Source organism: Temnothorax americanus, unplaced genomic scaffold (assembly GCF_048541705.1).
Source record: "Temnothorax americanus isolate GAGA-0224 unplaced genomic scaffold, ASM4854170v1 Scaffold5, whole genome shotgun sequence".
In the NCBI taxonomy this organism is placed as follows: Eukaryota; Metazoa; Arthropoda; class Insecta; order Hymenoptera; family Formicidae; genus Temnothorax; species Temnothorax americanus.
The window spans coordinates 2647103-2674367 of record NW_027509657.1 but is presented as its reverse complement, the minus strand read 5'-3'; the positions used below and the strand labels follow the sequence as shown (position 1 = coordinate 2674367).

The window sequence follows — 27265 nt, the reverse complement described above, 5'->3', positions numbered from 1 at the left end:
CTTGAATCAAAGTTCTAACTGTACAACGGTGGGGCGACGTAAAATAAATAAGATATCAATAAGTAGGAAACTACATGAATGAATTGTTATTAAAAACCGATATATATATATATATATATATATATATATATATATGCATCATTATTGCCGGAAAATAATGTTAGGAATTACAGAAAAATAAATGATCATTCATGATCATGGCTTGTTAAATAATTTCTTGTCCATGTATTTATAAACTAGATTAGTAAATAATACACTTTTACGAACGCAGACGTTTACTGACAGAAATGTTTAGCTTATTTCGATGGAAGTACCCACCGAGAGTTTCAACATAAATCTGTGAAACGTCAACGCAAATGCAGCAATGCGATGTAAATGCATACCGAGAGACTATTGGTAGCTTTGTTTTAATTGAGAGAAGATAGTACTGCCAGCAAAACAGCGTTTTGGTACGTCACTCGCGCTCCTTCTGAGAAGAGAAGATTGTAGCTTCACGTTGCCATGTACAGATTTAGGAATAACCTCAGGAAGTGAAGGTAGAGTATATAAACTTAAATATCTTCTCATATAAATTTATCTTATACTGCGTTTCAATTATATGTACGACGCTACAAAACTTATTTTTTTGTAATAACTCATAGATTTATCGAAATTGTACATAGAGAGTAAGGGGTTCTGTACTTATAATAAAAAATACAATCAAGAACAAAAAAAATTAACGTCATTTTATAATACGGTAACATCGTCATAATTACTTATCATTTTGCAATATGCAATTTTGATTTGTAGTATAAAATGTTAAAGGAACTTATATAGAGTGCCTCACTGTATTATTTTTCATTAACAGATTATTTGGAAATAATTAATTTAATAATTTCAAATTTTTTCCTAATAAAAGAATATTCTGCCTAAGTTTCCAAAACCAAAAAGATATCTATAAATGACAAAAGCATATTCTTTAATTAAAATTCAAAATTTTATGTTAACATTCAATTTTAATTGGAAATCTAAATTAAAAAGTTGCAACAATTTTGTGATGAGAAAAAATGAACTCCACATTAGTATAAGAATCTGCCTTCTATTAAAAAATAGAAGTAGAATATTCTCCATATGTGTAACTTTTCAGTAATGAGCTATACATTTCAATAATACTATCCTTTTTTCTTATAAGAATATATTCTCTATGTATTTTACTGCGAGGAATTTGTTACACAAAACTGTAATACATTAAAACTGTAACACTTGAAATATTACATTTACTACATATCTGTACAAAGAAAATTTACATCGTTGAATTATTTTATTGTTTGCACGTGTAGATTTTTTATATCAACCTCGTTGATTAACGATTTCGCAAATGTATCGGCGTTAGCTTCCTTATTTAAGAAATCCGACACTAACTGCGATGCCGGTTTACCGCCTCCGTGCGCTAAGCACTCCCTTCGATAACGATTGCCCGCTGACCGACAGAAAGGATCGTTGTGGAAGTAAGTTTGCCAAATCCATGCGGCAATTGCACGAGATATTAGATAAGAATAATATTTCGCACCGTATCCGACCAAATGAGAGAATCTCAATTGCCATGCCTATAAATAAAATAATGAGATTAATTGTGGTATTAAAAACCACAAAAATTGTTATAACTAAAAACCGAAACGATTATAGCTATCTATTTTTTTTGTAAACGTGCAAGATCTGTGCCCCAGAATCAACTCGGAAAATTAATGAATACATACTGTATTTTTCACATATGGAAGGCCGTAATATCCCTTCTGTACATCTTCTAAAATCTCGGTGGTGGATTTTGTTAGTTTACCACTGTGATATACTTGATCCAACATGCTGTAAAACACTTGATTCTGTAATTCGGAGGCATAAAAGATGTTCTTCGAAGCGCATAGTTTGTGCAATAAATTTTCCGGCATCGGTTCTTGAGTTTGAAAATGCTTCGCAAACTTCGATACAACCTGTGATCGCGTAGGTGAATTAAAACACATTCGTTGTATCGTATGAGCATCAAGTATCAACAAACTTGTATAATAATTTCATTAGTTATAGTAGGTCATACCGTAAATTATTCAATAATTACCCTAGGATCACTCGCAAAATATTCCATTAACACACTTGGTACTTCCGCGAAATCTGTGCTGCATCTAGTACCGGTAACATGCTGATATTTCGTTCGACCGAGCATAGAGTGTAACGCGTGCCCCATTTCATGAAACAAATTGTCCACAGATGACGGACTCAATAAACATGGATTTGACCAACGTGGGTGCGGCAGTGATAGCATAAGTACAACTATGGGAATCTGAAATTGATAACGGTGCTATATTAAATTGTCATAATTTCTGCAATTGTACAATATAGATACATGTACGAATAAGAGACACAAAAGGAAAAATTGATAACAAGCACATTAATAACAAGAAAATAACATATTTAGCTATTAATAATATATATAACGACTTATACCTGATAAGAGCCATCTGAAAGTTGCTTTCCACCTTGGATTGTAAAGTGACAGTCTTGATTAGGCTTTCCTGCTCTTTCGTAAAAATCACAGTAGATATAACCCAAAGTTCCTTCCTCCTCATCTATCACAGCTAATTTGTGAACGTTATTCGCCCATACTTCTCCGGATAACACTGGGACGGATTCAAGTTTAACTCTATATAATGACTGTGTAAGGAAATTTAAACCTTCCATACAAGCACCGAGAGAAAAGTAAGGAGCAAACTCAGTGGTGGAAGTGTTCAACCAAGCTTTTTTCGCCTTTGCCATGAAATAGGGAGTATCCCATGGCATCAATTCCTGTTTAACAATGCAAAAAACTATAGTTGTAAAATAGAAAATAAGAATTGATACTGCAACCGCCATACATGTGATATAATTATACAAATAGTATAATCATAAACAGTATTATAAATATTATATGGCTACAGATAGATACAAACTTGTTTTATACGCGACTCAGCATCTTTCATCTTTTGCATCTCTTGAAAATCTTGTGTCGCTTTAGGCTGCAGATTGTCGTTTAATATATCGAGAAATTCCTTCACTACGACTGGCGATTTGACTGTACTTCCTTTTACAGCTCTATAATAAAACGTTTTTAAATTATTTACTCACGCAATTTCCGTTCAAAAGAATTGATTAACATTACCTGCACGCGTATGACGCAAATCCGCAAGATTCCGCCAGCAGATGTCTGGATTGCAAGAGTTCGTGCAGCAGATACTCTTGTTCCTTATCCGGGAATAAAAACAGTTTGTATGCCGCTTCGCGAACGGCGGTATTAGAAGAGTCTGTGTAAAATCCTTGCACTAATATCTGACCGTTCTCCGTTACAAAACTGTGAAACGTATCCGATATCAACGAGGAACTTTTCTAAAGCTTATACCTTCGAAAAGTTTCAAACAAAACGGTAGAATTTAGTCGAATGACGAAACGAATAGTCGACTGAATTACCGTACTTACTACTGCCTAATAACGTCGGGTAACATATTGGCATTAACTGTCCTCGGGGTGACGGCGCCAGCCATAAACTTTTGACCTACCTAGAGATCGAAAAGAAAGAGCACATGTGTACGGATTTGACGATTAGAGATAATCGTTAAATAATATTTACTTGCAGGATATAATCGTTTAGCTCGACTACTCTTCTTCTTTGCCTTTCCGGCAAGTGTATACCACATTGCTCAAAATCGAATAGGAATAGCTTAGCTACGTGATCGTCCATATCGGATGTCACTCGAGTATCACCGTTACTTGTAACTTGTTTCAGTGAATCGTACAACTCGCGATGTGTATTCAACCTGCAGAACATTTAATTTATAAACATAATTGCTGTAGCTATAAATTAATCTTGTTAATAAATCACTAATGCCTGCTCATTATACACAGATGCTATATTTTTATTACATCTTTTTATATTACTTAAACCTTTTTTATTGAGAATAAAAGCACAAATCCCCATGCATATTAATAAAATCTAGATTATAAGATAAATTTCAAGAAAATTCTCAAGTAATAACATAATATAATAAAAAAATCCAAAATACATGGTTCAACTGCTACATAACAATTAAGTACGTAATATAACTTACTTTTCAACTACGCCGCTAATAGTGATACAAGCGTCTTCAGCAGCTCGAACGTATCGTTCATCAGGATGAGCGACTCTAATAAACTCTGCCATATCCGCCACTTTACACAGCGTATTGGATAACTCGTCAAATATTTCTACCATTTTTCTCTTTCTATCCTTGCTTGTCGCTTCCTCGATGAGAACGTCGACTTCTGCCAGCGCACGATTTTTCAATATATCAAAGCCATCCTCGGTTTTCAGCTCCGGAATGCTAAACAGTCCCTTGAAGACATTTTTAAGCAATAAAACATGTATGCAAGATATAGATAATTTAATACAATATAAAATTGGACAAATTTCTATTATTGTGTGCACATTGTATTTTAATTCAAGTATCAACTGCCAACTAGAAAAGTATTTAGTTCAGTATTTATTTGATAAATACTCAATTTATAAATATCTCGTTAAGTTTTGCTGAAAGTGCATTAATTTAATGTCTGTATAAAAGCTGAATAAAATGTTCTGTATAAAAGCTAATTTTTAAATTATTAGAAAAATAAATATGTGGAAAACCTCTCGAGACTTACCGTTTCTTTCTTTAACACATTCGCCGGATAATTTTCATCATTAACGGTGGAATTAAATGCCGTGGCGAGGGGTGACCATGTGTTCAGTCTCCTGCCGCTCCGTACATTTCGGAAGATCTGTCTTTGAAATATTCGTAACATCCTTCGAAAATGTGAGAATTGTAGCGTAGAGAGATCCGTTTAGACGATCCGTGGAAATTAATGAGAATCCTTCACGGTAATATAATTAATGAAAATTCCTCTGTAGTAATTAATGAATAAACGGCTGTGTGTGTGCGCGTGATGTTTACTAGTGTCAACGAGCGCGCATCCTCACAGAATCCAATAACCTACAAATCACGTGTCATCTTCTTTTTCTAAAAGGAGAAAGAGGAACGTGCGTCTTTTTCTTTCTGCGTTCCAAAAGAAAAACAAAAGAATGCACAGAGCATGTCAGCATGCCTCTGGTGGAAAAAATATGTCATATTTTCTCAGAAATTTTGTATAAGAATTATATCGAGAGAGAGAGAGAGAGAGAGAGAGAGAGAGAGAGAGACTTTATGAAAAATTCTGAATATATAAAATTTCTCAGTTACTTTTTTAGAGATGATTGGATGAGGATTTTCGGAATTATCTAATATCAGTATCTGTATAACAAAAATTTCTGATAAATGCACAGATTTCTTCATATATATTCAGATTTATATGTTTTGGCCAGAGAAATTTGAATTATTTTGAATTTTTCTGAAATACGTTCTAATTTTTATTTAAAAAATCTGACAAATTCTGAGTAGGTATATATATATATTCCGAGAAAATCATCTAATTAATATAATATGAAAAATTTTCATGAGACATTTTTCCAGGGGGACAATAAAATCATGTAATCAGAATTATTGAACTTCCTAATCTCGTAGAATTTATAGAGTCATTGGTTGAACGTGCGGTTAGTCGGTTGAGGTTAAGTCAGGTTAGGTTAGGTTACTATCAACAACAACACACTCCGTGTATAAAGTATTTAATCTAAGTACTTGATATAACGATTTTGTATTAGTTAAGTCACTTAGTTAAGTAATGTTAAAAATGAGCAATCAGCAGTTGAAGAGGTATCTCTTTTGGTTCGCTCACGAGCATGTTGACTTCCGGTTGACCGTGAGTATTTTTTCGTCAAAAAACTTAATGATCATAATTACAGGCTGTATTTCTTTAAGTGCTAAAATAGTTATTATATTTGACATACCGTATGTCAAATTTTTTTTAAATTTACGTTTCATACTTTGTAAAAATTGCAAAAATTTTTTACTCTTATATTTCCAAAGTATATTTATGTCTGTGTGTCTATATAATAGGCTGCAAGATTTGTGTTTTAGTAAATTTTATATAGGAAGACGAATGTAATGTTATCTTAATATCTGTCTCGTAGGTATTTACTTTTCATATCTATGCAAAAAAACATATATTTATATTTTACTGAAAACAAAGGTGTTCAGAGCCACAACTTTTAATGTTTGATGCTTTCGTAAATGTATACTTTATATATTGACCATTGTTTTCATACTCATTGTATTTTTCAGGAAATGGAATCTATATTTGACATGTTTAACATTGATCCGTGCACAATAACGAGGCCGAAGGAACATGTAAGGAAGTATGAACATTATCAAACATTTATGGTGAAATGTAACGTATTTTTCTAAGACGTGCATTGTGCATTACATATGTAATCCATACTGGTACAGATTAAAAAGCGGTTTCTTTGCAAGAAGTATTTGCTTGCAGTTTATATTGTGATATAAGAACAGTTGTAAAACAATTTTGCAAATGAGAAAAATCTGATGATTTGTGAAGATGTAATAGTACGAATATCAAATTGTACTTTAAACTTACATATATAACTTAATATGCAATTTACGTAGAAAAATACTAAATTTTATCGAATAATAATTAATAAAATAAAAGTCAATGTTATTAGCATATATATTAAGACAAATATGTGTGAAATGTAGTATGAACAGAGAAATAGATTTGTCAAATTTTTTCAGCCTTACTGGATCATGGCTTTACCTGATGAAAATGCAGTGCGTCAAATCGCCAGTAGAGCAGTCTCGTTGCGTTTCTGTTTAGAGCTTTGGGCACAAGACAAACAAAACGGGGACTTACACAATTCCTTGAAAGCTTACTCCGCCAAAAATTCGGAGGCTATGGCCAGAGATAAGAAAAAATCGTTCAAGATCGTAGTGGAGACTTTCTGCAAACATTTCTCGCAGCGTGAGAAAATAAATAAAATCGATGTAAGTCATTGATATTTCTTGATTTATGTTAGCACTAATCCTAACGCTGCAATAAAATATAACTGGTGAAAATATAATAATTTAATGATAAATTTAGGTTAATTTTTAATTAACGTAATGCTATTAATTTAATGAAATGTTGGGAAAAGTCTTTTAGTTATCTACCTTTTGAAGGACCAGTTAAGTTGAAAAATCCGGATATCACTCTATGCTATATAGAACATTACGGACTTAATCCCAACAACATTCCTGAAGAACCCCATGAATATTTCTTTGGAAGATGGGTTAGTAATGTAATTGTATATTAATCAATATTTATAGGCTGTAATATCATTTCATTATAGATTGCCGATGGTCAGCGAGAGTTAATTCAAAAGTTGTCACTAAAAACTAGGAAATTTATAGGAAATACGTCAATGGATCCCCAGCTGTCGCTGATAATGGCAAATCAGGCACAAATTAGAAATGGAGACCTAGTTTTCGATCCGTTTGTGGGGACCGGCTCCTTGTTAATTGCCGCATCACATTTTGGAGGATATACATTCGGAACAGACATCGATTTTTTAATGCTTCACGGCCGTACGAGACCTACACGGATATCGCAAAAGGTATCGCTAACGAGAGCTTTATTATTTCTCTATCATGTATATATATATATATATATATATATATATATATATATATATATATATATATATATATATATATAATTTTATCAGTTTAATACACAAAGTAGCATAAAAATTCTCCAAAATAGTGAATAATGAATAATTATATTGAATGTAGACAAGGGAAAAAGACGAGAGTGTCGCAGCGAACATGCGTCAATATGGAATGAGTTCTTACTATCTCGATGTCGTGGTGTCAGATTTTTCGTATCCACTGTGGCGAGCAGACTTACGAATAGATGCTATCGTAACGGATCGTGAGTATAAATGTTGCATAAAATTTTCAAATATATATTACGGAAAGCCTTTAAAATTGACGAGTAAAGCAAATTACTATTTTATGATAAGAATTTAATGTTAGAAAAGAAACTCTTTTGCAGCACCTTACGGTATAAGGGAAGCTACAGAGCGTATAGGTACTATGAAAATAAATCCAGTGATAGAGGAACATCAAGCAACTTCTCACATTCCTTCAAAAATTGTTTACGGCTTGAATCAAATATATAAAGACTTGTTGTGTTTCTCTGCGAAACATTTGAGACTTCAGGGCAGACTGGTCTGTTGGTATCCATTGTTTAGGTATACATAATATTTATTTAACATTTATATATGTAAAAAGAAATATCGCAACACATCAAAAATTATTGAGTACCTACTAATTATCGATCGATTAGTAGACAAATATTGTAAATTTTTTATTTAGAAACCAGTACATGGAAGATCAATTACCAGCGCATTCTTGTTTAGAGCTGATAGCCAATTCTGAGCAAGTATTGAGCAACTATACCAGTAGAAGATTATTAACTTACAAGAAAGTTAAAGAGCCGGAAGTACGTATAACAATTTATTAATTCTTAGTTTTCACATCTAGAAAATTTCAGATAAAATGTAAACACGCGTACTAGAATTCTTTATATAATATAAAAGCAATTCCTTCTTTTCTAAATTAAAGCCGAGGTTTATTCTCATTTTCTATGATCTTACATTCCGCTGGTATATGATTAAACTATATAGAATATTTAATTTTTGGTGGCAGGCAACTGACGAGAGCGTTATCATGAATTTAATTGATTTCCGTGAGAAGTATTTTGCATTACGCGAGGAAACGAGGAAGGAAAAACGAACGAGGAAAGCCGCAGAAAGAGCAAAGAGACGAGAGGAGTGGGAACGAAGTAACAAGGAAGTTACCGAAAGATGACTGTAGAACGGTTTTATATAGTATTATATAAAAAGGAGCAGTCTTTTAATTTTATATATCTTACTCTCATTAGGAGAAGATATATAATTATTCAAAATTATTTGTCAAAGTATGACTGTCTGCTTTTGCAACTCTTGTTTATTATGTACAGAATAGTAAAAGTTGAAAGAAAAACAAAGTCGACTATCGCAACGATTTAGAAATAAATATTTTTTGCACACATGATATATCCTATCCATCAACACCGTTTTTTATTGTATCAATAAATGTAAGATATAACCGATACCTAATTACCAATGAAATAACGATGATATTGAATGAGTTATTACAGAGTCGAAAGAGTGACGACAATCACAAAATCAATGATCATAACATTTACTTAATAACATATAAGGTAAGGTACGGAAATACGAATACGTATATTCAGAAGGTAATTACGTATGGTGCACATAAAACTCGACAATGGTACTAATAGATTAATTAACCAATATATCAACACATACAATTGTACATGGATATTGGCAAAATTACCTGGAACAAGACAAAATTAACTACAGCGTAATGTACGTACGTTTTATATAAATGAATATTAAAATAAGAAAAAATACCGTCCGAAATGTATTCTGATCAGATTTTGTTACGTTTTTTTTAACTACACAGAGTTAAAAAAAACGCATCTAAAGTTTTTCAGGTTCGGTAGATTCTTTGGAAATTGATATTGCAATATCTTTAAACATATATCACTTACATATATCTCGCAAAATTGAAATAAATATAAGAATCGTTAAATATCACAATACCTAAGCTTCAAGTTGCAATTGTCCTAGTAAACGTTCTACGTTTTTAATGTCTTCATTTAAAACTTTACTTTCATATTGTTTCTCAATTTGTTTACTAGTCCACTCACTCAGCTTCATCGCTTCCTTCTTCTTGGATGAAGGACATTTAGGTGATGTTGCAATATTATTCGTCGTCTGTAAGTAGATAGACATTTGCAAAAATATAAAATAAAAACTTTTCGTAATTGCTATGTAGGATTATAATGCGACAACGAAACTTACTAATAACAAGCCATATAGAGCTCTAATATTATTTGGATTTAATTTTGCAGCTTGGCAGAAATATGCTTTTGCTAGTTCCATGTTTTCAAATCCGCCCTATATAATAAAGCATAATTTATATAAACTTCTTTTTATATTGATCTTACATTAACAAAGTGTCTAAAAATGTCTAAAGTATATATTATTAATTCAGTAAGCAAATGGTACAATTTTTGCTAATCTAAGTAAATATGATTATTATAATCATAAAAAGATGTCATAAAATCCTAGATATATGCATTACCTGAGAATATTTTATTTCTGCGTATCTTTGGTAAATTAAATGACTGTGTGGGTTATGCAATATAAGTTCTTCCATGCAATAAGCTGCTTTCGAATATTCCTGTTCTTGTAAATATAGGTCACACAGCTCGTGCCATGCTTCTTGATCGCTCATAAATCTAAATGATTTCACAGCATAATATTACACACAATTTTACATATAAATAAAATTAATTTTATAAATATTAAATATAAATAAGCATTCAAATACAAAATACATATCACCCACCTTTTCAAATACTCCGTAAGCTCCTTAATTGCTTCTGGTATACGTCCCCGAGCCTTCAAAATAGCAACACGACGTTTTCTTGGCGCGGCATTGGTCTCGTCTCTCTTTATGATGGAATCCAAAACTTCCATCGCTTCGTCATACCTGGAAAAAATATCAATAGAGAATATCAGAACAACTATTACTACGTATTTGCACACGCATAATGACACATTATAAAATTACATTTCTAACGCTTCCAAATGCATGGCATGATACTTGTGAACGCGTAAACTGCCAGGAAAGGCGCGCATTAAAATTTTGATGCAATATTCGGCTAACGGTAATCGATAACAATCCAATGCGGCGACACACACTTGTTCCAGAACCAGATACTCTGAATAAAATGAAAGATAAAATATTATATAGGTACAATATACAATGACAGGTTTAAGAATAGGAAGATACGTATTGATCGATAATACTTTCGTTGCCCAAACGATCGATCTTTCCCATCAGTGTATTTTCCCAAAAGTCTACTACATCTTTACTTCGTCGCTCAGAATCTTCTCTCCAAGTTCTCAGCAAATCCCGTACTTCTATATAACAAAATCATAAAGAAAATTATCATCGTGATTCTAATAATTCTAAAAAATATACCGTTAATCGTAAAAAAAAATAATTCACAAAATGCTATCCCTTGCTCAGCAAATTATTGATTTAACATTTTTACCATGCTTTTTTTTTTAATGTCCAAAGTAAATTTGTAAGTAATAGAGGATACATTATTAACTCCAAAATACTCAAACCAAATAAAATATATATTTTGATTCAACGTGCATCAAAATGTGAATTAGAAATGTGTGTGAATTAACGATGTGAAATTTTTATTCAACAATGATCCAACTTATTATAAAAGTTTCTTAAGATTAAAATATTCCATAACGTAGAATTTTTGTTTAAGGATCGGTACGTATATCAAGATACTTTCTAAAACATGTGTCTAACGCAACATTACTATCAATTATTAAAATGTAACGTTAGCATTGATGTTTACTTTAGAATTAAACGGAATTATATCGCGAATTGTCACGCGCGGCCGAAAAACTCACCCGTCCAAGACAGCTTGTCGTAGCATCCTGCCATTGTTATCGCTTTGGCAAAACTAAGATACAATAAAGAGTACAATAAAATTGTTGTCGCGCCCTCTTTTTTTATTTTTTGTTTTATTTTTTTTTTTAGGTTCTCCTCGGTGAGGAGGAATAGGTGCCTTCAACCCTACTCCCAAAATTATACAGCCACAGCGCTGTCGCGCACCGCTTTGTGGAGGTTATGCGATGTGGCACGCAGCGCCCGCGACACGCAGTGTAAACATCATCGGATTAAATTTGTAAAAGAAAAAAAAGTATATCCCCCTGCCGTTTTCACGCGAACGAAAAAAAAAAGAAGCACGAAAACCGCAACGTAATCGCCGCCGCGAGAACCCCTCGAGCGCGTGCCGATTCCCTCAGCGTAGAGGATAATTACGATAAATAATGAATATGAAAGGGGGGAACGCGTGAGAAGGAGGGGGTGACAGAGCTATTCACTATTCACTTCGTCATCGTCATGGTTATAAAATTAATGCCAATGCCTGTGGTCACGACAAAACATATGATTCGACTCATATGTTCCTTCTCGGCCTGCACCGTGTTATAACTTCTGCACTCAAAATGCAATTAGATCGATTAGAATATGTATAAATAAGGAGGAGAGTAGGAGAGACAAAAAAATACAAGAAATTAGCTGCAAAGGCAGTAATGCGATCCATGTGATTCGATTACTCGTAATTAACTTGTGTTGTGTACATTACATGCTTACAACATGTATATTAATTGTGTTTCGCACATATTTATGCGTCGCACATGTGTGGATAGTCCATTAATTGCACTTCTTGCACCTAATCCTCTTGCCCTCTGTCCAGCCTTTTATTTTGACAAGTGTAGGATAGATCAACAAGGCATGCACCTATCTTGTGTGCAAAAGCTAACTATAAATCACCGCGTTATTTGTTCTTAGTTTATAACGGAATATGCGATTTTGGGCGCAATCAAAAGTCTCTCGGCCAATTTAACCTAATCTAATCTAATGCTTTGTACACAGAATGCGACAGGCAATTATTTCCCGTTGTGTCTATCGCTTCCGGAAAAGACAGGAAGCGGAGGGTGACTTTGACCTAACTGTGATTAATTTTAATCGGCGAGTAGCTCGAGTAACACCTCCATTTCGTCATCTATCTATCCCATTTCAGGCGCGGATATATTCTAACGTACCAATTATAAAAAAGAAAACAGGTTCTTCGCCTATTTCTAATCCCAAGATTTCCAAGTAGTCGCTCTAACCTCTTTCAAAATTTCTTGAAACTTTTAGGAGGTCGATCGGAGAGGCGCGCGCGGGATCCGTCGGTACTAAACGGGAACAGGTGTCATTTGTGGTGGTGTCAATCATCGCTCGAACGCGTCGTGGGTGGCGAGACGCCAGGGGGCGCCACATGCCACCCCGCGAGCCCCTCGGGTGGCTCTTGTCGCTCCCGTTCCCAGTCCCAGGCGTAATCATCGTCGCCCCGTCGCCGTTTTCCGTTGTGTTTTTGGGGTTCGGGACCGCGCCGTCGCAAGGGGGAAAACGCGAGGCAGGCGACAATGCCGTCGCGATAATCAGCCGTTAGGGGCAGCCAGCCGTGTGTGCCGTGTGCCCGTGTGTGCGCGCGCGAGTGTGCCGTGTGCGGGGCCCGAACGGGGGTTGATCATCGCGCCGCGCGTCCCCAACGCACACGCGTCCGTCCGTCCGTCGTGCGTCGGCCGCGCCGCGTGCAGGCAGGTGTAATTTAATAAGCGCAGGCAGGCTGGGGAGACTGGTGGCTGGCTGGCGATTTAACAGGATATCGATTTGTCTGGTGGCGGCGAGCCAGTGCCGCCGCCGCCGCCGCCGCTGCCGCTGCCGTTCGCCGTTCGCCGTTCGCCGCCGTCGCCGTTCGCCGCCGCCGCCGCTGCTGCTCGCTGCACACACACCGCACTCGCACAGGACACGCAGCACCGCGTTACGGCTGTCAGGCGTTACGGGGACAGACAGCCATGGACGTCGATATTTTTGGGGCACAGCGGTGTGCAGCTGTGCCGTGTGCGTGCGCGACCGCGTGCCCGATAGGCGACGAGATGTGACGCGAGACGGCCGCCCCGGCGACGATTATTCCGTTTCAACACGAAGAGAGGAGAGCGTGGCCAGAACGGGCAGAGAACGAGAAAGAAAGAGAGAGAGAGAGAGAGACAGAGGGAGAGGGAGAAAGAGGGAGAGAGAGGGAGAGAGAGAGAGAAGGAAAGAGAAAGATAAAGGAAAGACATACGTATACACACGGGCAATACACGGTTGCGATCGGTCCTGAAGCGGATGCCTACGTACGAGAAGCTCCGTTCGTTGTGTCGGCTCGTCATACGTGTGTAACGTTCTTCCCGTAAGGTCGCCCGTTCAATTGTACGTGTAAGCGTTATTTATCGACGATCGTTGATAACGATGGAGCTCAACGGTGCGGGTACGCCCGTCGGGGCCGTGGCCTGTCCCGTGTGTACCCTGTATTTGCGCGAGGGCATCAGTCTGCAGAAGCATCTGGATACTCACCCCAAGGAACAGGTTATAGAGGCCCTCATCAAAGCCAGCGCCTCCTCGTTACAGACCCAACAGCACCAGCACCAGCAGCATCAACAAGCTCTACCAGCGTCAGCAGCAACGTCATTACCATTATCGCCGCAGCCGCAGGCTGCGCTTCAGACCCCTACCTCCATCCAGGCGCCCCAAGCGTCCACCCAAGTATCGCAGAACGCGCACATTTCCACTCACTCTCCGTATCCCGTAGGACCCATCTTCGAATGTCCGCCCATAAGCACCGTGATGCCGCCGCAGTTCACCTCGTTCAGCTATCAGCAATTCGTGAACAATGGGACCATGATGATACCGCAGTACGCGATGGCGCCGCAAGCCAATCAGATGATGCAGATGCTGTATCCATACGGTATGTACCAACAGCAAATACCCACCGTCCAAATGATCTCACCAGTTGCAGCTATTCCCGGGGCGACGACGACGACGAGGGTCCGACCGGTGGTCACCGTGGCCGGGGAGAGCAACGTCAGAACCCTGACGGTTCCTGTAAATAGTCCCGAGCCGAAGCAGATCCTACCGGAGATACTGCCGGATACGGAGCCTGAGTCCGGGCAGGTTATACCGGACGTGACCCTCTCGGCCTCGCCTGTGCTGCAAAATGAGGATACATCCGTCAGAGCGAGGGAGGAGAGCGACGGCGGCGCGCTGCCGATCGATCACCGAGGACAGCAGACGCAGGGTCCTGCGTCTCCCGGTGAAAGCGCGGCGCAGCACGAATACAATGCTATTCCTAGGTCTATTACAATTGCCTGCGCTATAGATGACACGGATGACAAGGTGGAGAGTGTATTGCCAGACATGGTGGACGAGGAGGAGCCATCGAACAACATTTTGACCACGGACTTGCAGTGTAAATCTGTGACGTACGAGCAATCGGAAACGCAACAGTTCGCGCGACAAGTCGTCGACGAGGGATACGTGAGTGTATCCGGCAGAAAAATACCCAATGAGACGGTCGATATCGATTCCGTAGCTTCCGAGCGCGAATCGGAAGTGACGAGTGACGAAGGACCCGCGAGTCCCGGCAGCAACGTCAACAGCAACGTCGGATCGCCGCGGGATCTGATAGCGATAGACGCGTTAAAGGACTCTGTCCAACCTGAGCTTAACTCGGTGGAAAAATTGGAGAATTTGATAACCATAATGGAAACGGAGCTCAATAACGCTTCGCTTCAGAAGGAAAGTGACACGCCGAACGATCAGGAGAGACTGACGGACACGAAGGAGAAAACCGCCGCGGTGGATAGGGAGGAGACTGTGATTCACGACACGGTGGTCACGATACCGGGCTCCCACGAGAAGGATCACGTATTGCCCGACGTACGGGAGGAGAGCAAGTGGGACTCGAGCAATTACATACCCAACGAACTGAGAACGCTAGAGAAAACTTGTGACTCGTCGTACGGAGTAAACTGCGTGAAAATAAATGACGCGCTGGAAGGACTGGAGAGAACTTTTCGTTCGGATAATTATAAGTATAGTTTTTCAGCGCCCGCGTCCCCAGTCGCGAGGAAGAAGAGCCGCAGAGTCGTGCGCCGCTACAGCTCGCGATCGGAACATGGGTCGTGCGAAAATCTCAGCGCGTATCGCTACCGTGCCGCTTTCGACGACGCCGTAACGATGCACGAAGACGACGACGACGAAGACGACGACGACGACGACGATGACGAGGACGACGAGGACGTGGACGATCTCGAGAAGATCGAGGAGGATAACTTCGACGAGGCGGACATGGAGATCGACGAGATTCCCAGTCCGCACACGCCTTTCGCGGACTGCGGCGTCAGATCGCACACGCCGCTGTCCACGATCAGCGGCATTTCCGTGTTAAGAGTTAGGAAAGATCTAAGCAAGCCGTGCTCACCCACGTCCATGCATTCGTTTCATCACGTGGACAGCGATAGCGTGACTCACGACGAGGACAGCAACGGCGTGGGTAACACCGCGGAGAAGGATCCAATTGACTGTTCGCAGGTGGACGAGGAGAAAATCAAGACTGATCATCGGCATCGGGAGACGCAGGCGGTGGCGGTGTGCGGAAGTATCGCCAAGGTTCAGGAGTCGAGCAGCAGTTACGCGTACCATCAATCAGTGATAACCGAGCACATCAGCTCGTTTCCCGTGATACACTCGCAGTCGTCCGTCTTGATGCACGAGTCGTATTCCATCACGACCAGCACCAAGACGCAAAACCTCCTGAATCTCTCCGAATCGATAAATCCCACAACCAGCACCGAATCGAGAAGCTTTCACTCCGCCAAGTCGTTGACGCCGAAGCAATCGATGGAACTGCTCAACATAAATGAAGATGCTCATGCCGGGCCAATGAATGTCTTTGAATTCGACGGACTGCAAATATTAGTTCCTAGTTCGTTTATAAGTGACTCGTCCCAGAAAGCGGTGAGTGCGACCAGCCAGCAATCTATGGCGAGTAGCGAGGGTGCAATAGGTATCGACGAGGAGGTGAAGAGTATTAATATGCGCGCCGACGAGACCATGCCGCCTAGGGGTGAATTGTCGGAGCAAGAGAGTAATGGATGCACGGAGCAATCCGCATGGCAGGTTCGTAACGTGCATTTTTTTTTTTATGTCTCCACGTATGGTACAAGTTTTTTGTACATACAATTCTTTATTCGTATCTTTGTATTATATTTATACGATTGTATGTGTGTATGCATACATCTTTTATATTCACAAAAATGTTGCATAAACGTTTTGATTCATAACTGCATTCGCAGATTTTCTAATATGTAATAAAAGATGCAATATGTAAAAGAAAATATTTTCATTCATATTCTTATTTTGTGATAAATTTATGAGTGAAAGATTTATTGAGATTTTAATTATTAAATTAATTTTTTTTAACAGTTATTAAAATATGCTGAGTTGTGCATATGTACGTTCCAAGGCTAATTATTAAAAGGGCAATACCACTAATACAACATACTTTGTTACATTATTCTTGTAAAATTATTGCAAAATTGCAATGAAATTATTATCATGATTGTTATCATAAAATTTTCATATTTAAGTGTTCTCGCTCTGTTATAGAGCTGAAAAAATATTAATAAAATTATCTTGTAACGATCCTAATATGATAATTTGTATACATATAAATTAATTATACAGAGATTAAATAAATGTGTAGTTAAGTTAAAAGTTGTGCAAGTTAAATAGTGATAAATTTAATAATATGAACAAACGTAAATCACTTATTACAATTCGTATTTAAAAATATTGACAGTGAATATCTAAATATATATATATATATTGATCACGTTTAATCACATGCTTTGTATAATGCGTTTTTCGTGTTTCTAAAATGCGTTTTTACTGTGTAGTTGTACATGGGTCAAGAATCGTCACGTATGTCCACCTCTTACGATTTGTTGGCTCGAGAAAGCTGGGAAGAATCGGAGGGATCCGACAACGAGATCAGCGGGCCGTTGTTGGACAGCAGATCGTTGGCCACGCACTTTACTTCGAGTCTGTTTCTGGATCGGGACCGAAAGACACCGACTAAACGAACATTCAAGTGTTCCCACTGCAGCGAAGTGTTTGATTGCCCGAAAGAACGTAGAGTTCACAGCACAACGGTACACAAGGATGCGATGCCCAGTAGCAGTAGAGACCAGCTGGATCAGCCGGAGGTGAAGGACATCAAGTTGCTGGACAGTCGCATGAACATGTTCGACGACATATTCATGCCGAGTATACACATGCAGCAGCACATGTATCATCATCAGCAGCCGCTCCTGCACCAACTACAGCCACCGTCGCAGCCTGGATCGGACGGCCTGACGAAGGCCGAGGCCGACCAGAAGATCGGCGAGAATCTGGTGATACCGTCGAACATCGAGGTGATCTGCACAATATGCAATCAGCGATTCAACAGCGAGAAGTCCCTGCAGGCGCATCACCGGCGCGTGCACATCGCCGACGTGAACAAACGCATACGCGAGACCGCCAAGTGTCAGATATGCAACGAGGAATTCCCGTCGGTGTTCCTGTACAACGCTCACCTGAAGATACACCCGTTAGAGTGCGGACAGTGCGGCAAGTATTTTTATCGCAAGCAAAACTTCAAGCTCCACATGAAACGTCACTTGGGGATCAAGCCGTTCCCGTGTACCGTGTGCGACAAGGCGTTCCTCACCAAGCAGAAGCTGGAGGAGCACACCAACGGCCACACCGGCAACGCGCCCGTCAGGTGTAGTCTGTGTAACGAGACCTTCCGCAGATACTCGAATCTGACCCAGCACAAAAACAGGCATCACCTCAACATCAAGAAGAAGCTCAAGGACTACATATGCCACTGCGGCGAGGTGTTCCACACGAAGAAGAAGCTCGCCTGGCACAAGGAGACGCACGACGAGAAGCCTAAGGCGTGCACGTACTGCAACGAGCGATTTATCCACATGGCCAGTCTGACGCGTCACATGCGTCGCGCCCACAATCGCCGATTCGTTCCCGATGCTCAGCGCGAGAGCGAGAACGTCGAGTGTCCGATCTGCAAGTGCATCTACCTGCGATCGTCCCTGGCGGTGCACATGCGCGTGCACAACGGTGAGCGGCCGTACGAGTGTCAGGTCTGCTCCAAGGCGTTCAGCACCAAGTGGAACCTGCAGCTGCACAAGTGGACGCACGCGGCGCGCAGCACCAAGCCGTTCAAGTGCAACCAGTGCAGCGCGGCGTTCTACCGTCACAGCGATTACACGGCCCACATGAATTCCCATCGGAACGTACGGCCGTACACGTGCAACTACTGCGGCGCGCAGTTCATCCGCAAGTACAACTGCCTGCGGCACGTGAAGGAGCACGAGGAGAACAAGGCGTACACGTGCGACGTGTGCAACAAGACCTTCCATCGCTCGTACTATCTCAAGGAGCATCTACGGGTGCATTCGGGCGCGCGTCCGTACACATGTCACATCTGCGGCAAGTCCAGCGGCACGAAGTCCAATCACAACAAGCACGTGCGAATTCATCACGCGCGCGAGCCTGTAAATACCGAAAATTGAATGAGGATTGCCAGATCGTCTGCCCGCTACATTGATTTTGGCGCTTTCGTGGTCACAATCGGGACGAGTCGGACGACTCAGCGCGGTCGCCCGCGCTGTACTTATAGCGAGATTAGTGCGTACAGTTCTCAGAAAAACTGGAACTATACTTTTACACTTTGATCGGGTATTGATGTAATATCTTGACGAGTTTCAAGTCTCTATGCTGTGGACGCTCCTCAGCGTACCTATGGCACGTTCGAAGCTGAGCTCGTCGAAGTTGTAATCACGGTGTTAATCCTAGTTTTGAACCGGTTTTCGAACTGGCTTGGTTTAGCCTGAATTCTACGCGGCACAGTCCTGCTAACTGGTTAGCGATTCGCTGTCCTCTTCTAAATTATAGCTACAATTACCGTCGGTACTACGAAATTTAGTTAAGATTATTTAGCGCCGATCGACGTACGGAAAACGGCAGTCGATGTTTCATTGAACTCGATCGGAGACACCGTATCGCGTTCACGCGATACGGAAGGAGATATTTAACGAATATGTACGGCTGTACGCGCGTATACGCGCCGATGACACTGAAGACAATTAAGTCACCGTAACGGTATTCGAGTGCTGAGTCTAAAGCACTGGGTCTACTGTTAAGGGTTTTTATTCGATTTCGTATATATACGAGTGTATACTACGTTATACATGCCGTACATTTTTAATATTATTATACTATAAAGGTACATGAATTTTTTATATATCCGAAAGTGTCTTATGGTAACACTTTAAGCATTGCCATACGTAGAATAATTCGGAGACATTAACTTTGTCGTCTGTGTGGTTTAATTCTAAATAAGTAAATTTATCTCTTCTCTCTTTTTCTTCCTTTTTAATTAAATCGCTATTGAATCACTATAGCTGTTGTATTATTATTAGTTTTTGTTAATAAATGCGAGGTATTTTTTTATTTCTAAGAGATGCATTAGTACACGATTTCTTTTGGCATGCGTATAATATTTAAACTATGTTAAAATGTGATTTAGTTTAATTTAACGTGAAGCACTAAAGAAAAGAAAAGAAATTCTTAGATATCCAAGCATTTAAGAGTAGTACAAGTGCATGCATGTATTCTGAGGACTTCTTTGTTCAGCAATTTCGAAACTTCCAAAAAAGCACGTCTATATATGCATATATTACTCCGACAATGTATTACATGTTGTAATTATTTATTTCTTATTTATTAAATCAAAAAGAAATGAAAAATTAACAAAAATTTCATGTAAAATTTCATATATATCAAAATTTCCTAAATTTTATCTAAACCGAGTTTATTTATTGAAACTTGGTTTTGTTTTCTTGGTTGCAAAACTGTAGCCTTGCGAAGATATCTAAGGATCAAAGTTGTTATTTATGATATATTCGTCGAGCAATTTTTGATTGTATGGGGTTGGGATTTTTATTACGTTATATGCTATGTTTTAAACATTTGCGTATTAGGTAGGTCCAGTGACTTCAGACTACAATTACCTAAGCTAATGATAAATTTTTAATGAAGATTAACTATCGTAATATATGTCACAAAGATTCTCGAATAGTTCTTGCGGAGGAAAATTTGCTACGCAATGAAAGAACACGTTTGCCAACTAATAGTAATTAATTATTATATTCAGATAATTAATCCAATTAATATTTACAAAGGTACACAGCACTTTTACGTGTCGATGGTTGTAAAGAATTTTCTTTTTTTACAATAATCTATTTTACACGAGGAACATGCATGCATGTGTTTTTGCGCATCATTTCCCCAATGTAAGCCCAATGTAAGCATGGGACGACTCGTATTGAATTGCGATCAATTTTCTATGCAAGGGCCTATATAAATTAATATTATAATTATCGACTATCACATAACAGTTACGAAATCTTAGTTGTTATTCTTCTATATTTATATATTTTGCAATGTGTATAAGACCGGTATTTTATTGGTTATACTATAATTTCAAGACTGATCGGTGTTGGTTCTTTGTATATTGCTCTCTAATACGAATCAAAATAGTTATGTTCCTCAATTTTAGTTTAATACCAGTCATTCATTACGATTAATAATTCGTAATAATATCATTACTTACGAAACAGAAGAATGAAGTCCAAAAGCATGATCATAGATTTGCACTTCCAAAATGAATGAAAAAGTATTTTGATACGGAGTCAAATTTATATATATATAATTAATCTGTTATTTATATATAAGTTGAACCTGATATATTAAATAATAGAGTTTCGTTAAATACTTTTTGGTTTGAAAACGCGCAATGTTTAAAATTACATTGATTCTTGTATTGCGATTTTTATGCTGAACTTTATGTTGTATTGCGGCTATTCTTTCCAAGATATTTCAGTTGTAAAGAGTTTGTTTTAACTGCGATGCCATAAAGAAGTATCAAAATCAATCATTTTGGATTTACTTTTTTCCAACACTTACTGTACTGTTTAAAAACAAGCATGTCATATATAACCAAGCTACATGTCGTTTGCAAAATCAGACCAGTGTCTTGTAATGTAGATGTATGACATTGTTAAGTTAAGCAGATATGCATATTTGTGAATGCAAGAAATGGGTTTAAAATTGGGCGACTTTATTATTTTGATGTAAAAGAGCAATATTGAAGAGGATATGAAGCGGGCTGAAATGTGTGTTAAGCGATTTGTTTGATTGACTCGTGTGTAAATCAAATCGTCTGCTAAAACGAGTCCAAACTATTAAGTTTAAGAAGCGACCAAACCAGGAATGACTTGTTAGTGTAAAAAGCACGGTCATGTAAAAATTTATGGATATTTCGATAATGATTGAAATCTAAAGACATTAATACGGTGAAGTGTGCAAAAAAAGTTGGAATATATTACGTATACATATGATGGAGTCTGTTTAAAGAATATTAACCCTTTGTACTCGAAGTGTTTGTTATCCGACATTGTCAGGGATATTTTGTGTAGTGGAAGTGTGCAAGTAATTTTATCTTACGTTATTTTTAAAATTCACTGCTCAGCTTAAGATTACAACTTGTTGGTAATTTAATGTGTAAGAGGAATGACCGGTGGAGGGGGGGGGATATCACTACGGAAAATTAAATTTAAACTCTAGAAAAATATAGATTGTGGATTGATAAGAACAATCACACGCTGAAAACAATCGCGAACGTGAACGTGATAAAATAAGAAAAGGATGCTGTGTACGTGTGTGTGTATATATAAATATATATATATATATATATATATATATATATATATATATATATAGTGAATACGTGAATCATTAAAATAGATATAGAATGTTACAATGTACTCGAGCAGCGTGGAAGTGAAAGTGAAAGTAAGTGCGATTGATAACAAACGGATTCAATTTTCGTCACAAGGTTCCACTCGTAAACAGAGAGTGGTGCATGCACGATTAAGGTAGAACGAATTTATTATTGTGCGTATAACTTTGTATGGGAGAGGAATTTGTAACTTGTAAATGTGACGTTTTGCAGCTCTAATCTATACTTGATAGGGATAAACCAGAAAGTCAGAATATCTGTGAGAGGTAAATTAAATTTTTTGCAATAATATGTAACACTGATGTCGTGACTCGGCGTGAATATTTCAGGGATAGGTTTCTTTGACACTGAAATATCGAATTTTCTTCGAGGAAGTATTCAAGTGATAGTCACAACTGATTTTATAGCAACAAGTATAGTAACAATACGGTAGTACAGTATTTTCAGGGCACAATGGGAGTATTTGAATAGCAGAAATGTGACAATCCAATGACTGTCGGTTCTTCCGCCGTTGATAATTATATTCCTGGTAATTTTTATTACGTCAGAATATTTTCTTGTTTGCTATTTTTCTACATATCTTCGTTGACGAGTGAATGCATTTATATTGAAGCGATTATAATTAATATATGTCTTATATGGGTGCAGTTTTTTTTTATTTATAATGCTCAGAAGAAAAATGTAATCATGTTTTAATGATATTCCAATAGACTTTAAATAGTATTGACTAACAAGTTTAGCAGCATTCTCTTTTCTTTCTCTGAGCATAATAAATTGACGTTATAATTGGAAGGAAAACAGCAACGAGGAATAAATTATGTACTCGGCAAGAAATCTATCCCTAAAAATATACGCCCTGCTTATTATTCGCGCGTTTTTGCAACACTCGGTGTACTCTGGCGTGTTTTTTGTAATACTGCAATCTTTGCATATAAATATTCCTATTTGCAGGCAATATTCAAGCACAAAGGGTTAAAATATATATTTCGCGATGGTCTGTACACGGAGGTAGAAATGCATCGACAGTTCTCGATAATCGACTCCATCGTTTTTATCTGTCAAATTAGTCACGTTTAGTTTATCGCCCATCTATCGATACATCACCACAAGCAGCGATTGCACGCTCAGTCTCCTCTATCGTTCCCACTGAGTTTACTCGTTTTAAAAACGGTTTGATACGTGATGGGTATTCAGGTAGTTTGAGAAGCCCACCTACAACCAACATCGACGTCCAGATGTGCAATTGTTTAGCTAAACTATTCATATTATATCTATTATTCGTAAACGAACGTCGTTGTAAATAATGTAAATATGTACATCAGTTCTATTTTATAATAGGGCCAATGAATTGATTTGGCAATTGAGTATCATAACGAAACTCGATCTACGCTATAAGCAGATTAAAAAAATAGGGTAATATTATCATTAAAAAGGAAAAAAAAACAATAAATCAACATATGTATACCTTAATAAAATTTATGTATTGAGGTACGTTTTTAAATAAGTTCATTTTTTCTCATTTTCTTTTCGTTCACACCAACACCCAATATGTGCTTACGACATTAAATATAATCGCATATGTGAAGTTAATTAAAAGTAATTTTATAGATTTTTCTCAAAATGAAGTATTTGCAAAATAATGCTTCTTTCTAATTGTAATTTATATTTTATTAAAGTTGCTGAAATATTAAGCAAAAATAACTTATTGTAACGTTTATACTTATTATTGCATAACATGTGATTTAGATTTAAAAAATTGTAACTTAGATATATTGTATATACTTATTATTATATATTGCATTTTACATTTAAAGTAAAAAAAAAAAACATTAAGACGTTAGTAAGTGACATTATGGAAAGAAACTTAATATTTTTTATCGTTTCTTAACTTCGAAGATTAAAGGAAAATTTAATTTTGTAGAATAAATTCCTTTAATTAATTTCTTATAATAAATATATTTTTTGTGTAAGTATACTTAATTCTTTTTAAAACTATTTTAACTTTTTTTTTAATTATCGATTATTTAAATTTGAATGATAGGGAATTTTGAGAAGTGTTAAAATTATACGAGAAGTTCCTATTCTTCGATTGTAATTTAAATTTTAAACATTTGCGATAATAGAGGCGGTATTATACGTATATTGTATTCGACAACAATTTATTTGACAGAAAAAAATGAATTATTTCTCTATTGACTATCAAATGCAAACGAAATTGAACTAAATCGTAATTATTCTATGGTGCACAAAACATTTTAGAAATTTTGCTGTACGGTGCATTTCTAATAATTTACTAAATGTACTACGCTGTAAACTTAAAGTTTGTTCCTTATAGATAAACTCATACTTTTCATCGTCCCTCTTCTCGCCAATAGCTGTTACTTTCATTTCAAGCGCAGAAAGTATTCAGGGCGCGTTCAGCAGACCAAGCCGCTGAGTAGCAGTTGAACGTGCTTGGCTCTTACTTTTAGAACCAACCAATCAACGCAGAGTGTTGATAAGACGAACTCAACAGTTGTACATATCTGCTGAACGCGGGCTATAATACAGTGCACTTGCGATGCGAGTTTTGTTGTGTGGCACATAACCTCAAAATGTTTGCCGCTTAATGCGCTTTTTCGAGGAAGTTGCATAAGGTACGAGATAATATTAAAATAACATAACGAAAAATAAGAAAAAGAATAATTTTCTAAGGGGAATCAATCGTTTCGGCGAGATGTCGTCGAAGAGAAAGAGCGACGCGCAAGTGCCGGCCGAGGAGAGCGATCTGCTCTCGATCCGGCCGCTCGGCGCGGGCCAGGAGGTCGGCAGGTCGTGTATCATGTTAGAATTCAAAGGTAAGAAAATTATGCTGGACTGCGGCATACATCCCGGTCTCTCGGGCATGGACGCCCTGCCGTTCGTCGACCTCGTCGAGGCCGACGAGATCGACCTCCTGCTGATCTCCCACTTTCACCTGGATCACTGCGGCGCGCTGCCCTGGTTTCTGCTGAAGACGAGCTTCAAGGGTCGTTGCTTCATGACGCACGCCACCAAGGCCATTTATCGCTGGCTACTGTCGGACTACATCAAGGTGAGCAACATCGCCACCGAGCAGATGCTGTACACGGAGTCTGATCTGGAGGCCAGCATGGACAAGATAGAGACGATCAACTTCCACGAGGAGAAGGACGTGTTCGGGATCAAGTTCTGGGCGTACAACGCCGGCCACGTGCTGGGCGCCGCTATGTTCATGATAGAGATCGCCGGCGTGAAGATCCTGTACACGGGGGACTTCAGCCGGCAGGAGGACCGGCACCTGATGGCCGCCGAGATACCGAACATTCATCCCGACGTGCTGATCACGGAGTCCACCTACGGCACGCACATTCACGAGAAGCGGGAGGATCGCGAGGGCAGATTTACGAATCTCGTGCACGAGATCGTCAACAGGGGCGGCAGATGCCTGATACCCGTGTTCGCTCTGGGAAGGGCGCAGGAGCTCCTTCTCATTCTGGACGAATACTGGAGCCAGCATTTGGAACTGCACGAGATACCGATCTACTACGCCTCCTCCTTGGCGAAAAAGTGCATGGCCGTTTATCAGACATACGTGAACGCCATGAACGACAAGATCAGACGGCAGATAGCTATCAATAATCCTTTCGTGTTCAAGCACATTTCTAATTTGAAGGGGATAGATCACTTCGAGGATATCGGACCGTGCGTGGTGATGGCCTCGCCCGGTATGATGCAGAGCGGCTTGTCGAGGGAGCTGTTCGAGTCCTGGTGCACAGATGCGAAAAACGGGGTGATAATAGCCGGCTACTGCGTGGAGGGAACGCTGGCGAAGACGATTCTGTCGGAGCCGGAGGAGATTACGACTATGTCCGGGCAAAAGTTGCCGTTGAAGATGTCCGTCGACTACATATCGTTCTCGGCTCACACCGATTACCAGCAAACCTCGGAATTTATACGGACTTTGAAGCCGCCGCACGTGGTGCTGGTGCACGGCGAGCAAAACGAGATGGGCAGGTTGAAAGCGGCGTTGCAACGGGAGTACGAGGACGATCCCAGCACCACCATGGAGATACACAATCCGCGAAACACGGTCGCGGTGGAGCTCTACTTCAGGGGCGAGAAGACCGCCAAGGTGATGGGCACGCTGGCGATGGAGGCTCCTAGACCGGGGCAGAAGTTATCCGGCGTGTTGGTCAAGAGGAACTTCAATTATCACATGCTAGCCCCGTGCGACCTGTCCAAGTACACGGACATGAGTATGAGCCAAGTTATACAGCGGCAGAGCGTGTACTTCTCCGCGTCTTTGCCAGTGTTGAAGCACCTTCTGACGCAGATAGCCGGCAGCCTGGAGGTCGTGGACGACAAGAAGCTGAGGGTATTCAAGAACGTCGACGTCACGATCGACGGCAAGATCGTCACGATGGAGTGGATAGCGACGCCGGTGAACGACATGTACGCGGATTCCGTTCTCACGGCGATCCTGCAGGCCGAGATAATGGACCAGTCGCCGAAGGTGTTGCCCGCGCCCACCAAGATGGACAGGATGCACTTTAAGGAGTGCCTCATAGAGATGCTGCAGGAGATGTTCGGCGAGGATTCCGTGCCCAAGATATTCAAAGGAGAGAAACTCTATGTCACGGTAGACGGTAAGAAAGCGCATATAGACCTGCTGAACTTGGAGGTGACCAGCAAGGAGGACGAAACTTTCCAGCAAATAGTGCAAACAGCGGTGACGAAATTGCATCAGTCGTTGGCGCCGCCTTGCGATGTAATATAGCGCAAATAGATATTCAGTCCCGAATAAATATCATTTTATACTGTTAATAATTTATTTATTCTTTGTAAACAATTGGCACTG

The 27265-nt window shown here is 39.1% G+C and overlaps 5 protein-coding genes across 8 annotated transcripts; 3 read left to right on the top strand and 2 right to left on the bottom strand.

The window, feature by feature from the left end:
* Positions 1 to 556: 556 nt before the first annotated feature.
* Positions 557 to 5023, bottom strand: LOC143904149 (mitochondrial intermediate peptidase). Of its 2 annotated transcripts, none has more exons than XM_077418505.1 (10): positions 4678 to 5023; positions 4110 to 4372; positions 3632 to 3818; positions 3481 to 3560; positions 3167 to 3355; positions 2958 to 3099; positions 2476 to 2814; positions 2090 to 2311; positions 1737 to 1967; positions 557 to 1586 (listed from the first exon to the last, which is right to left on the bottom strand). In XM_077418505.1, the coding sequence occupies exons 1-10, from the start codon at positions 4816 to 4818 to the stop codon at positions 1296 to 1298; spliced, it is 2085 nt and encodes a 694-aa protein (XP_077274631.1). In that variant the 5' UTR covers positions 4819 to 5023; the 3' UTR covers positions 557 to 1295. The 2 variants fall into 2 exon arrangements, with proteins under 2 accessions (XP_077274631.1, XP_077274632.1); XM_077418506.1 differs by having other exon boundaries at positions 4110 to 4361; positions 4678 to 4819.
* Positions 5024 to 5572: 549 nt separating this feature from the next.
* On the top strand, positions 5573 to 9038 carry LOC143904151 (tRNA (guanine(10)-N(2))-methyltransferase TRMT11). 2 transcript variants are annotated; one of them, XM_077418510.1, is made up of 9 exons: positions 5573 to 5808; positions 6231 to 6296; positions 6699 to 6947; positions 7097 to 7231; positions 7292 to 7555; positions 7734 to 7872; positions 7996 to 8194; positions 8319 to 8445; positions 8652 to 9038. In XM_077418510.1, the coding sequence occupies exons 1-9, from the start codon at positions 5731 to 5733 to the stop codon at positions 8811 to 8813; spliced, it is 1419 nt and encodes a 472-aa protein (XP_077274636.1). In that variant the 5' UTR covers positions 5573 to 5730; the 3' UTR covers positions 8814 to 9038. The 2 variants fall into 2 exon arrangements, with proteins under 2 accessions (XP_077274636.1, XP_077274637.1); XM_077418511.1 differs by having other exon boundaries at positions 5741 to 5808; positions 6231 to 6304.
* Positions 8934 to 11956, bottom strand: LOC143904152 (ER membrane protein complex subunit 2). The gene is made up of 8 exons (XM_077418512.1): positions 11516 to 11956; positions 10889 to 11002; positions 10650 to 10800; positions 10425 to 10568; positions 10158 to 10314; positions 9875 to 9970; positions 9614 to 9787; positions 8934 to 9344 (listed from the first exon to the last, which is right to left on the bottom strand). The coding sequence occupies exons 1-7, from the start codon at positions 11547 to 11549 to the stop codon at positions 9614 to 9616; spliced, it is 870 nt and encodes a 289-aa protein (XP_077274638.1). The 5' UTR covers positions 11550 to 11956; the 3' UTR covers positions 8934 to 9344.
* A 199-nt stretch (positions 11957 to 12155) lies between these two features.
* Positions 12156 to 23853, top strand: LOC143904147 (uncharacterized). The gene is made up of 2 exons (XM_077418503.1): positions 12156 to 16658; positions 17438 to 23853. The coding sequence occupies exons 1-2, from the start codon at positions 13950 to 13952 to the stop codon at positions 19115 to 19117; spliced, it is 4389 nt and encodes a 1462-aa protein (XP_077274629.1). The 5' UTR covers positions 12156 to 13949; the 3' UTR covers positions 19118 to 23853.
* A 1036-nt stretch (positions 23854 to 24889) lies between these two features.
* Positions 24890 to 27234, top strand: Cpsf73 (cleavage and polyadenylation specificity factor 73). Of its 2 annotated transcripts, none has more exons than XM_077418326.1 (2): positions 24890 to 25043; positions 25102 to 27234. In XM_077418326.1, the coding sequence occupies exon 2, from the start codon at positions 25124 to 25126 to the stop codon at positions 27182 to 27184; it is 2061 nt and encodes a 686-aa protein (XP_077274452.1). In that variant the 5' UTR covers positions 24890 to 25043; positions 25102 to 25123; the 3' UTR covers positions 27185 to 27234. The 2 variants fall into 2 exon arrangements, with proteins under 2 accessions (XP_077274452.1, XP_077274453.1); XM_077418327.1 differs by having other exon boundaries at positions 24915 to 25043; positions 25088 to 27234.
* The last annotated feature ends 31 nt before the right edge of the window (positions 27235 to 27265 follow it).

Coding starts and splice junctions, on each gene's coding strand:
- LOC143904149 (XM_077418505.1), bottom strand. CDS start 4,818: ATGTTACGAATATTTCAAAGACAGATCTTCCGAAATGTACGGAGCGGC. Junction 3,561..3,631: donor TAAACGATTATATCCTGCAA/GTAAATATTATT, acceptor TTCGATCTCTAG/GTAGGTCAAAAGTTTATGGC. Junction 1,968..2,089: donor ATTTTGCGAGTGATCCTAGG/GTAATTATTGAA, acceptor ACGCGATCACAG/GTTGTATCGAAGTTTGCGAA.
- LOC143904152 (XM_077418512.1), bottom strand. CDS start 11,549: ATGGCAGGATGCTACGACAAGCTGTCTTGGACGG. Junction 11,003..11,515: donor CGACAAGCTGTCTTGGACGG/GTGAGTTTTTCG, acceptor TTTGTTATATAG/AAGTACGGGATTTGCTGAGA. Junction 10,801..10,888: donor CGATCGTTTGGGCAACGAAA/GTATTATCGATC, acceptor CATTTTATTCAG/AGTATCTGGTTCTGGAACAA.
- Cpsf73 (XM_077418326.1), top strand. CDS start 25,124: ATGTCGTCGAAGAGAAAGAGCGACGCGCAAGTGCCGGCCGAGGAGAGC.
- LOC143904147 (XM_077418503.1), top strand. CDS start 13,950: ATGGAGCTCAACGGTGCGGGTACGCCCGTCGGGGCCGTGGCCTGTCCC. Junction 16,659..17,437: donor CGGAGCAATCCGCATGGCAG/GTTCGTAACGTG, acceptor TTTACTGTGTAG/TTGTACATGGGTCAAGAATC.
- LOC143904151 (XM_077418510.1), top strand. CDS start 5,731: ATGTTAAAAATGAGCAATCAGCAGTTGAAGAGGTATCTCTTTTGGTTC. Junction 6,948..7,096: donor AGAAAATAAATAAAATCGAT/GTAAGTCATTGA, acceptor TGTTGGGAAAAG/TCTTTTAGTTATCTACCTTT. Junction 7,556..7,733: donor CTACACGGATATCGCAAAAG/GTATCGCTAACG, acceptor TATTGAATGTAG/ACAAGGGAAAAAGACGAGAG.